We start from the raw sequence: 10,696 nt of genomic DNA, 5'->3' as shown, positions 1-10,696 counted from the left end.
CCCACCCACGGGGCCAACACTTGGGGCCTTCATCAGAGCCTCAGAAATCTGTGGGCAAATGTAGTCCAGATGTTTGGGGTAGTCAAGGTCCCCGGGAATAATCCCTGCAGAAGTTGAAGGATAAGTTCTCCCATCTCCTGTCCTTTGGATGGATGGTCTGGGAGATTTCTGCATGCTTATTGGTGAAATGGAGCCTCATTTCTCACAAGAGCAACCTTAACAGAATTTTATATGGCTTTTCCTCCTTCCTTACCACCTCCCATTTCCCCAAGTCCTGCTTCCTGGGATTGATTGTCTCCAAAATAAGCCACCTGCACCCAAGCATGTTCAGGCTCTGCTTTCAGGGAACCCAGCCAGGCAAAGCCAGCTTGGATGAGTGCTTTAGGAAATGTGCCTGAGGAGGTGGGACATAGCCCAGAGAAGTTTGGATAGGGTCTGGGAAGAGTAATTAAGACTCAGTGCTCTCAATCAGAGCATGCACTGGAGCTTAGGCCCTGGGGAAGAGGCCTCAGGCAGCTGGGGAAACAGTTCAGGTCAGAGGATGTTTGGGGAAAAGGAGAAGGGCCACCAAGACCACCTCTGGCATCCTCCCTTCCTGTCAACCCTGGTACTCCTGAGGCCCAGGCATTCAGCAGAAATTCCCATCTCCTCTCTTTCTGGCTCTTACCCCACCTCACATTCCAGCAAAAGCTCAGTCTGGTGCAGAAATGCAACCCTTGCTCCTGGGCACAGGTATCACAAAATCAGAGACCTCCTCACTTTAGTGAGTTTTTTTTTAATTGAAGTACAGTTGATTTACAACATTGTGTTAGTTTTAGGAGGACAGCAAAGTGATACATATTTAATGTATATATCTATATTCTTTCTTTTTATTCTTTTCCATTATAAGTTATTACAAGATAAACACAAAGATTTATTGTATAGCACAGGAAACTATATTCACATCATATTTTGATTTGTTAACAAAATAATTGGAGTTTTTCACAGCCAACATAAACTAACAGTAAGTTCTCCCATGTGGAAAACCCAGCCTCCAGGCTCTGCAGTTCTCATGCAGCCTCCAAGTGAGAAAGGTCTTGGGCAGAGAGGCCTGGGTTCCAGACCCAGCTGGAGACAGCCTCCTGGCTTGATGACTTCAGGATAGTCACCAACCCTCTCATGTCACAATTTCTTAGCTGTGTAGTGGGAATAAGACTATTCAGGTCCCTTCCTACCCGGCAGGTACATGGTCCTGGAGTTTGAAAGCAAAGTGCTCTGTGGGGAGCCTCAAGTTATAAACTGGGCAGATGCCTTTTTCAATCAAAAAAAACATTGATGCCCACCAGATGTTAGGTTGTGTGCTAGGCGTTGTATAAAATACAAAATGCCAAAGCCAACTAACCAAGAGCCTGTAAACTCTCCCTTTTTTACCTGAATTACCTGGATTCTCACCCAACCCCTGTCCTTCCATCTTTTCCCCAAGCTCTTCCATCATGATGAAATGGAGCTGGGCTCTGTGGGGCCCTCCTGGGTACAAATATTTTAGTGTCCCCACTTCTTGTTTGTAGGAAATAAGCTTCATTCAGCTTCCTTGACCTTCCCTGAGTTCCAAAGGGCAGATTCAAACAGTTGCTAATCAGGGAAGGGAAAGGGTGGAGAAACAAAGGAGAAGCAGTCCAGAAACTAGTGCAGCAATAAAGCAAGGTCCTGGTTCCTACTCAAGGAATATACATAACAATACCTTTGAGCTCTTCTGCAGGAACTAAGGCTCCCACCCATGTGGAGGGTGGTAACTTCAGGCTGAGCACAAGATTCCTGGAACACTGCCCTGTTACCTCATCATCAACCAATGAGAAGAAAGTCTGCACACAGTGGAAGATAATGTAGACCCTGACCCCTTCGTCAAATAATTCTTCCTTTAAAAATTTTCATGGTAGCTTCCTCTGCTGTAGGCCCGAGAGGTTGCTGCCGACATGGGCAAGTTCATGAAACCCGGGAAGGTGGTGCTGGTCCTGGCCGGTCGCTACTCTGGACGCAAAGCAGTCATCGTAAAGAACATTGATGATGGCACCACAGACCGACCCTACAGGCATGCTCTGGTGGCTGGAATTGATCACTATCCCCGCAAAGTGACAGCTGCCATGGGCAAGAAGAAAATTGCCAGGAGGTCAAAGATCAAGTCTTTTGTGAAAGTTTATAATTATAATCACCTCATGCCTACGTGGTACTCTGTGGATATCCCCTTGGACAAAACTGTTGTCAACAAGGATGTCTTCAGAGACCCTGCTCTCAAACACAAGGCCCGACGAGAGGCCAAGGTCAAGTTTGAGGAGAGATACAAGACTGGCAAGAACAAATGGTTCTTTCAGAAGCTGCAGTTTTAGGTCTGTCTTGTTTCAGTCATTAAAAATACAAAAATACAAAAAAAAAAAATTTCATGGTAGAGCAAATCTTGGGATTTAGCTTTTAGACATGAGTCCACCTTCTCCCCAGGTTGCCAGCCTCCTGAATAAAGCAATCTTTCCTTTCCAACCAACACTTGCCACTCGAGTTTTGGTTTTTGAGTGGCAAGCAGTCGAACCCGAGTTCAGTAACACTGACTCCATGCTGCTTCTCCCCCAGGATCTCATCCTGCCTTTCTTCCTATCAGTGTCTCCCTCAGTACTGGCTCTTGCCTTTTATCCTTCAGTACTCTCATATTTTTCACATTCTGAAGAAAAGTTCATCTTTACCTTTTCTTTGTCAATGTCTCCCCAGTATTGTCAACTGAACTGTGCTTTCAGCTCTTAACCCAATCCAAACCAGGAGATAGCAAACTTTTCCTGCAAAGGGTGAGATATTTTATGCTTTTCAGGCCATGTGGTCTCTGTTACAGTTACTTAACTCTGGCACTGTAGTCCAGGGGCAGCCATAGATAATACATAAACATGTAGGCATGTCTGTGTTCCAATAAAACTTTATTTACAAAGACAGGCTAGATTTGGTCCACAGGGTATAGTTTGTGGGCTCCTGACCTAGGCAGTGCTTCTTAAATGTTAGTGTGCACATGAATAACCTGGAAATCTTGTTAAAATGCAGTTTCTGATTCAGTAGATCTAAGCTAGGGCTCAGCAGTCTGCATTTCTAACAAGCTCTCAGGTGATGCTGATGTGGTTGGTCTCAGGCGTGATACTCTCGATGACTTCTGTGACAGGTACAGCTGACTCAACCACCATTCCAAGTCTCTTCTCTCTTTCTGCCTCCCAACAGAAAGGCTGGAAAAGCCCCCAAAAAGCACTTTCTCATCTACCCCTGTTGCCAGGGTGGCCATATGGGTCAGTTCTGGCAAATATGATGAAAGCAAAATTCTGGAGGTCTTTCAAGAAGCTCATGAATTGCACCTTTCTCTCCCTCCTGAGTTCTCAACAATTTGAGAATTAAGACAAAGGAGTAGCATTTGAAGGCCTGAAATATCACCCTTATTACTTAAAAAGGCTAAGTTATTGTAGAACACAGTTTATTGTGAAATGGACCTGTTAACTGAATTACAGAAGTCTGACTAACTCCTCCCAGGTTGACTAGAATAGGTTTCCCTATCTGGATAGAGAGATGTGGCTAAGACTTATGGCTCAAAGGAGCAGAGGAGAACTGGTAGCTGCAGGCAGGCTCTCTCCCTAGAGGAAAACTAGAGGTGCTTAGTTGAGCAAGCCCAGTTTATTCTTCCCAAATTTAGCAACCAGCCACATCATTCCATCTCCCCTGGGATAGGGTAAATACAGGGGTAGAGAGAAGCTGGAAGTGTATCAAAAAGAAGGAAACCATTTCAAGTGAGACAGCCACATCACTCCCCCTCCAATGATCTCTACTTTTTTGTTCTCTTAACATATTTGGTTTAACTACTAAACCGTCAGTCAAGAGGTGATGTGCAGAGTGATAGGGAAGTCCCACACCCACCTGCCTGAGAATGTAACAACAAATTTTTTTGCCTTTGGTATTTTTCTGGGAACACCAATGGGCAATTCCCACTTTTCCCACACCAAGCATCTGAAATGTGTCCTAAGACTACATTAAGTAAACCCCAAATTTATTTTGAACACAGGACCAAAATTCATCCCCTATCTTACTTATTGCTCAAATTATATTCAGCCATGTTGTCCACATAACTAATCAGAATTTGTGAATGTATTCATTCAACAAATATTTTATGAGCATCTGCTTTGTTCCAGGCAGTGTTCCAAGTGCTAAAGATGCAACAGTGTACAAAGATAAACATTCCTGCCCTAATGTAGCTCATAGTCCAATGAGGGGAATAGATAAGAAACAATCATTATAATAAATGAGTGATATTCCATGTTTGAAATGGTAAGCATCATGGAAAAAAAGTAGAGCAGGGAAAAAGGATCAGGAGTGCTGCGGGGGAAGGTGGATGTTACAGTGTAGAAGGTTGTCAGAATAGGTCTCTTCAGGAAGATTGCATTGAGAAATTACTTGAAGTGGGGGGTTAGCAAAGCAGATCATTGGAGGAGTGTTAGTGAGGGGCAGATTGCCTGAAGTGGAGTGAACAAAAGAAGGGGAGATCAGAGATGTAATGCAGGGTCAGATCAAGAGGAGTCCTTGCAGAGGAATGGCTTGATCTAATTTGTACTTTTATTTTTTTAATATTTTTTTACATTTTTTTAAAATTGAGGTAACATTGGTTTATAACACTATATAAGTTTCATGTGTACATTATATTTAGACTTCTATATACATTACAGTGTGCTCACCACCAAAATTTACTTTCTATCCATCACCATACCTGATACCCTTTACCCATTTCTCCACCCCCGCCCACTCTGGAGTCACCACTCTGTTCTTTGTATCTATGTGTTTGCTTTTATTTAGTTTTGTTTGTTCATTTATTTGAGTTTTTTTTTGTTTGTTTGTTTGGTTGGTTGGTTTTGTTTTTTATATTCCACATATGAGTGAAGCCATATGGTATTTGTATTTCTCTGTCTGATTTATTTCACTGAGCAAGGACCCTCAAGTTCCATCCATCTTGTCACAAATGGCAAGATTTCATCTTTTTAATGGCTGAGTAGTATTCTATTGTGTGTGTGTATATATGTGTGTATCACTTCTTCTTTATCCATTCATCAATTGATTGTTTCCATATCTTGGCGATTGTAAATAAAGCTACAATGAGCATAGGGGTGCATATACCTTTTCAAATTACTGTTTTAATATTCATCAGATAAATACCCAGAATTGGAATAGCTGGATCATATGTTAGTTCTATTCTTAATTTTTTGAGGAATCTCTATACTGCTGTCCATAGTGGCTGCACCAATTTACATTCCCACCAACAGTGTATGAGGATTCCCTTTTCTCCACATTCTCTCCAACCCTTGTAATTTCTTGCCTTTTTAAAATTGAGGTATAGTTGACTTACCATGTTGTGTTAGTTTCTGGTGTACAGCAAAGTCATATATATATATATCCTTTTCCATATACTTTTCCTCTATGGTTTATTATGGGATATTGAATATAGTTCCCTGTGCTATACAGGAGGACCTGGTTGTTTACCTATTTTATATATAGTAGTTTGTATCTTTGAATCCCAAACTCCTAATTTATCCCTCCCCCATCCCCTTTCCCCTTTGGTAAACATAAGTTTGTTTTCTATGTCTGTGAGTTTGTTTCTGTATTGTAAATAAGTTCATTTGTATCACATTTTAGATTCCACATGTAAGTGATATCATATGGTATTTGTCTTTCTCTTTCTGACTTACTTCACTTAGTATGATAATCTCTAGGTCCATCCATGTTGCTGAAAATGGCATTATTTCATTCTTTTTCATGGTTAATACTCTATTGTGTGTGTGTGTGTGTGTGTGTGTGTGTGTGTGTGTGTGTGTGTGTATATATATATATATATATATATATATATATATATATGTACCCCACATCTTCTTTACCCATTCATCTGTCGATAGGCTGCTTCCATGTCTTGGCTATTGTAAATAGTGCTGCTATAGACATTAGGGTGCATGTATATGTTCAAATTAGTTTTCTCTAGATATATGCCCAGAAGTAGGATTTCTGGAGCATATGGTATCTCTATTTTCAGTTTTTAAAGTAACCTCCATACTGTTTTCCATAGTGGCTGCACCAATTTACATTCTCACCAACAGTGTAGGAGGCTTCCCTTTCCTCCACACCCTCTCCAGAATTTGTTATTTGTAGATTTTTAATGACGGCTATTCTGACTGGTGTGAGGTGATACCTCATTTTAGTTTTGATTTGTGCTTCTCTAATAGTGATGCTGAGCATCTTTTAATGTGCCTATTGGCCATATGTATGTCTTCTTTGGAGAAATGTCTATTTAGGCTTTCTGCCCATTTTTTGATAGGGTTGTTTATTTTTTTATTATTAAGTTGTATGAGCTGTGTGTATATTTTGAAAATTAAGCCCTTGTTGGCCACATCATTTGCAAAAGTTTTCTTCCAGTCCATAGGTTGCCTTTTCAGTTTGTTTATACTTTCCTTTGCTGTGCAAAAGCTCATAAGTTTGATTAGGTCCCATTTGTTTAGTTTTGGTTTTATTTCTATTGCCTTGGGCAACTGACCAAAGAAAACATTGGTACAATTTATGTCAGATAATGTTTTCCCTATGTTCTCTTCTAGGAGTTTTATGGTGTCATGTCTTACATTTAAGTTTTTAAGCCATTTTGAGTTTATTTTTTGTGCACAGTGTGAGGGAGTGTTCCTTGCCTTTTTGACAATAGCCATTCTAACCTGCATGAGGTGATATCTCATTGTGGTTTTTATTTGCATTTTCCTAATAATTAGTGATGTTGAACGTCTTTTCATGTGTCTGTTGGTCATCTGTGTATCTTCTTTTGAAAAATGTCTATTCAGCTCCTCTGATAATTTATGCTTCTAAAGGATCACCCTGGTTACTGTGTCAAGAACAGAAAGCAGGAATGAAAGAGTAGAAACAACTCAAAGGAGGAGGTTCTGACAGGTGAGAGGAGGTGGTGGCTTGGATAAGAATGATAGTAGTGGAGGAGGTGAGAAGAGGTTGAATCCTCAATAAATCTTCAAGGTAGAACCAAAAGGATTTCTTGGCCGTTTGGGTATGAGAAAGAAAAGAGTCAAGGATTTCATGATCATGCTTGCATTAAGATTGATAATATAAGATACTTGATCTTAGGGACTTCAGGAATGGCAGAGTAAAGAGCTTAGCAGACCCTCTCCACAGAAAAACAGCAAGTTAAGTGGCAAGAATTATTTTTTAAAAACATTTCGCAGTCTCTGGAATTGTCTTTAGGGCATACAGTAAGTGGAGAAAGATTCACTGAGAAAAATCAATAAAATCTCAGTAAGAACAGCAAGAGCCATGACCTGCTCCCTCTTTCCTCATCTCTTTGTATGGAAACTCTACTCCAGGTGAATGTGGTCAAAAGATAGGGGTTTCCTTTTCCTTCAGTTCCTAAAGTTTCACTCTGGGTAGGGCAAGTCTCCAGTGTTTCTCATGTTCTTCCAGCCCTCATGTTCCTCCAGCCCCATATTCTAGGTGAGTGTGGATGAAAGGACTGAGATGCTCTTCCCCCCACACAGACCCTATTTGTATAGTGGAAGCTTTAGGTGTGGCAAGCTGAAAATACTGAGGCTTTAATTACCCTTGCCCCTGCTCATTCATCAGGTAGAGGTTCCATGCTGAGAGGGGAAATCTAAGAATACAAAAGGCTACCACCCCTCCTGATACTACTTACATAGAAAGAGTATCATTCCAAAAGAAATAGGCCACTCTCCCTACTCCAGGTCCTGTGAAGTGGTGCAAAATTTCTTTCCAGGGGAAGAGACAGGAGAATGAGAAGCTCCATAGTATGGCCCAAGAGGACTATTTGGAAGATAATAGGGAAAAATGCATGCGTAAGAGTGTTGTTGAAAACAAGGAGATCTTTGTGAAGGCTAATTGAGTGGGGGCTGGCAGCTCCACAATACTGGTAGCAACAAGTGAAGTGGCAGAGTGACTAGAAGTCTAACAGAAAGTTTAACAGAAGTTTAACAGGGTAAAACAGCCAAGAAGAACACTCCTGGGGTCAAAGTTGTCTCTGGAGGTCAGGAGGCTGTGCACATGTCATAGTCTACATGCACTGGAGAGCAATCAAAGGTAGACATGGATCAAACTTGTAAGCATTCCCCAAGCCACACACAGATTAATTAACAAAGGGCAGAAGACTCACAGGCACAGTGTGTTTAAGCACAACCTCTTATGAAACAGTGGCTATACAATAACCTACTCTGACTCAAAGGAAATTCTAAGCAGCCAGGATTAAAAATAAAACCACACACATCCCTAGAAGTCTTGACAAACGTATTTAAGCTAAGGCTGTGTTCTTTCAGGAGTGATAAATAAAGAACTTCCAAGCAGCTAGCCTCTGGCTAAATATGGGATCAAAACATAAATTCCCTGGACAGTAATAGCAACCTCCAACCTGCACACATATACAAAAGAAAGAGAGAGAGAGAAAGAAAAATCTAACTGGCTGAAGGGGCCTAAGCACAAGCTTTGACTGATAAGTAACTTATGTGGATTCAAGGATAACCCTTCGGTAGCCATAAAAAAATCTGAGCAGGGACATCAAATGCTGCCCACTGCAAGGGAAATCTACCACAAAATTAGCCCAGCCAAGTCACTAAACAAATAAATGAACTATCAAAGCAAACAACAATGTTAACCCCAGAGGAAGAAAGGAGTCAGTATCCAGAGTTGCTATATAATCTAAAATATCTACTTTAAAAAAAAAGTATGAGACATACAAAGGAAATTGTGGCCTATACATAAGGAAGAAAGCAACTGCAAATAGAAATTACCTTTGAACAGGCCCAGATGATGGACAAAGCAGACAAAGACTCCAAAGTAACTATTATAAATATGTTGAAAGAATTGAAAGGAGCCATGCCTAAAGAACCAGAGGAACATGTGAAAAAATAATGCCCCATCAAATAGAGAACATGAATAAAAAATAGAAATTATAAAATAGAACCAAGTGGAAATTGTGAGGGTAAAAATTACAATAACCAAAATGAAAAATTCACTAAAAGGTTTCAACCATAGATTTGAGCTGGTAAAATAAAGAATCAGAAAACCAGAAGATAGATCAGTAGATACTACATAATCTGAAGAACAGAGAGGGAAAAAAATATTGAAGAAAAATTTACAGAGCTTTGGAGAAATGTAGAATACCAATAAGTGCATCCACATACATGTAATGGGAGTACCAGAAGAGGAAGCAAAAAGTGGGGTGGGCAGAAAAAACATTCAAAGTGGCTGAATACTGACCAAATTTGATGAAATATATTAATCTACACATCCAAGAGTCTCAACAAACTCCTGTAGGACAAACCTAAACAAATCTATACCCAGATATATCACAGTCAAATTGTTGAAATCCAAATATAAAGAAAAAATTTTGAAAACAATAAGAAAAAAGGACTCATCACATAAAACAGGATGCCAATAAGATTAACAGCTGACTTCTCATCAGAAAGAGTGGAGGCCAGAAGTTAGTGAGATAAAGTATTCAATGTGCTGAAAGTTAAAACCTTCAACCAAAAATATTATAGCCAGCAAAACTATCTTTCAAAAATGGTGGCAAAAGAAAGACATGACCAGATAAACAAAAGCAGAGAATTCATTGATAGCAGACCTACCTTATAAGAAATACTAAAGGCAGTTCTTCAGGATGAAGCTTATAATTCTAGACAGTAATTTAAAGCCATAGCAAAAAACATAGAGTGCCAGTAAAGGTAATTGTATAGATAATTATAAAAGACATTATAATAGCATATTTATTCTCTTATCTTTCTTTTAAAGAGTGATTGCATAAAGCAATATGTATATAATTGTATTAGTGAATGTGTAAAATGTAGAAATGTGATATATTTAACAATAACAGCAAACAGAAGGCAGGTAGAAACAAGATGCATTAGGGTGAAAAAATTAATTAAACCAGATGGTAACTGGAATCCATAGGACTAAATTAAGAAAACCAGAAATGGAAAATAAGAAGATTAATACAACAAACATAAATACGTTTGTTTTCCTTTCTTGTCTTGGTTTCTATAAAAGACATACAATTATATAAATTAATAATTATAGCAATGTATTTTTAGATGTAATTTGTGCAACAATAAAAGGGGAGAGGGTATGGAGCTATATAGGGCAACATTTTTTGAATTCATTGGAATTATGCTAATGAAATCTGAAGTAAATTTAATAAGTAAGCTGTATATTGTAAGCCCCTACACTCAAACCCCTGGTAATTACATTCTACTTTCTATTCCTAAGAGTTCAACTTTTTTTTTCTTTTAGATTTCACATATAAGTGAGATCATACAGTGTTTGTCTTTCTCTGTCAGGCTAATTTCACACTGGGAAAAGAATAGTCCTTTTAACAAACGGTCCTGAAACTATTGGAATCCACATGCAAAAGAATGTATTTGGACCCTTACCTCACACCATACACAAAAATTAACATGAAATGGATCATAGACCTAAATGTAAGAGTTAAAATTGTAAAACTCTTAGAAAAAAATCATAGGTGTAAATTTTTGTGACCTTGGAAATTATTCCTTAGGTATGACACCAAAAGCATAAGCAATGAAAGAAAAAATACATAAATTGGACTACATCAATAAAAGAAAAACACAACTTCTGTGCTGCAAATGAATGCTGCCACCAACAAAGT

At 39.3% G+C, this 10,696-nt stretch overlaps 1 protein-coding gene across 1 annotated transcript; it reads left to right on the top strand.

Moving 5' to 3' along the window:
• The first annotated feature begins 1,936 nt into the window (after positions 1–1,936).
• LOC307198878 (large ribosomal subunit protein eL27-like) lies at positions 1,937–2,458 on the top strand. The gene has a single exon (XM_079946179.1). It carries the CDS (start codon positions 1,953–1,955, stop codon positions 2,361–2,363), a length of 411 nt encoding a protein of 136 aa, XP_079802305.1. The 5' UTR covers positions 1,937–1,952; the 3' UTR covers positions 2,364–2,458.
• The last annotated feature ends 8,238 nt before the right edge of the window (positions 2,459–10,696 follow it).

Source organism: Stenella coeruleoalba (assembly GCF_951394435.1).
Source record: "Stenella coeruleoalba genome assembly, chromosome: 15".
Classification (NCBI taxonomy): Eukaryota; Metazoa; Chordata; class Mammalia; order Artiodactyla; family Delphinidae; genus Stenella; species Stenella coeruleoalba.
The sequence above is the reverse complement of the archived record's forward strand: the minus strand, read 5'-3'. Positions and strand labels throughout refer to the sequence as shown.

Coding starts and splice junctions, on each gene's coding strand:
- LOC307198878 (XM_079946179.1), top strand. CDS start 1,953: ATGGGCAAGTTCATGAAACCCGGGAAGGTGGTGCTGGTCCTGGCCGGT.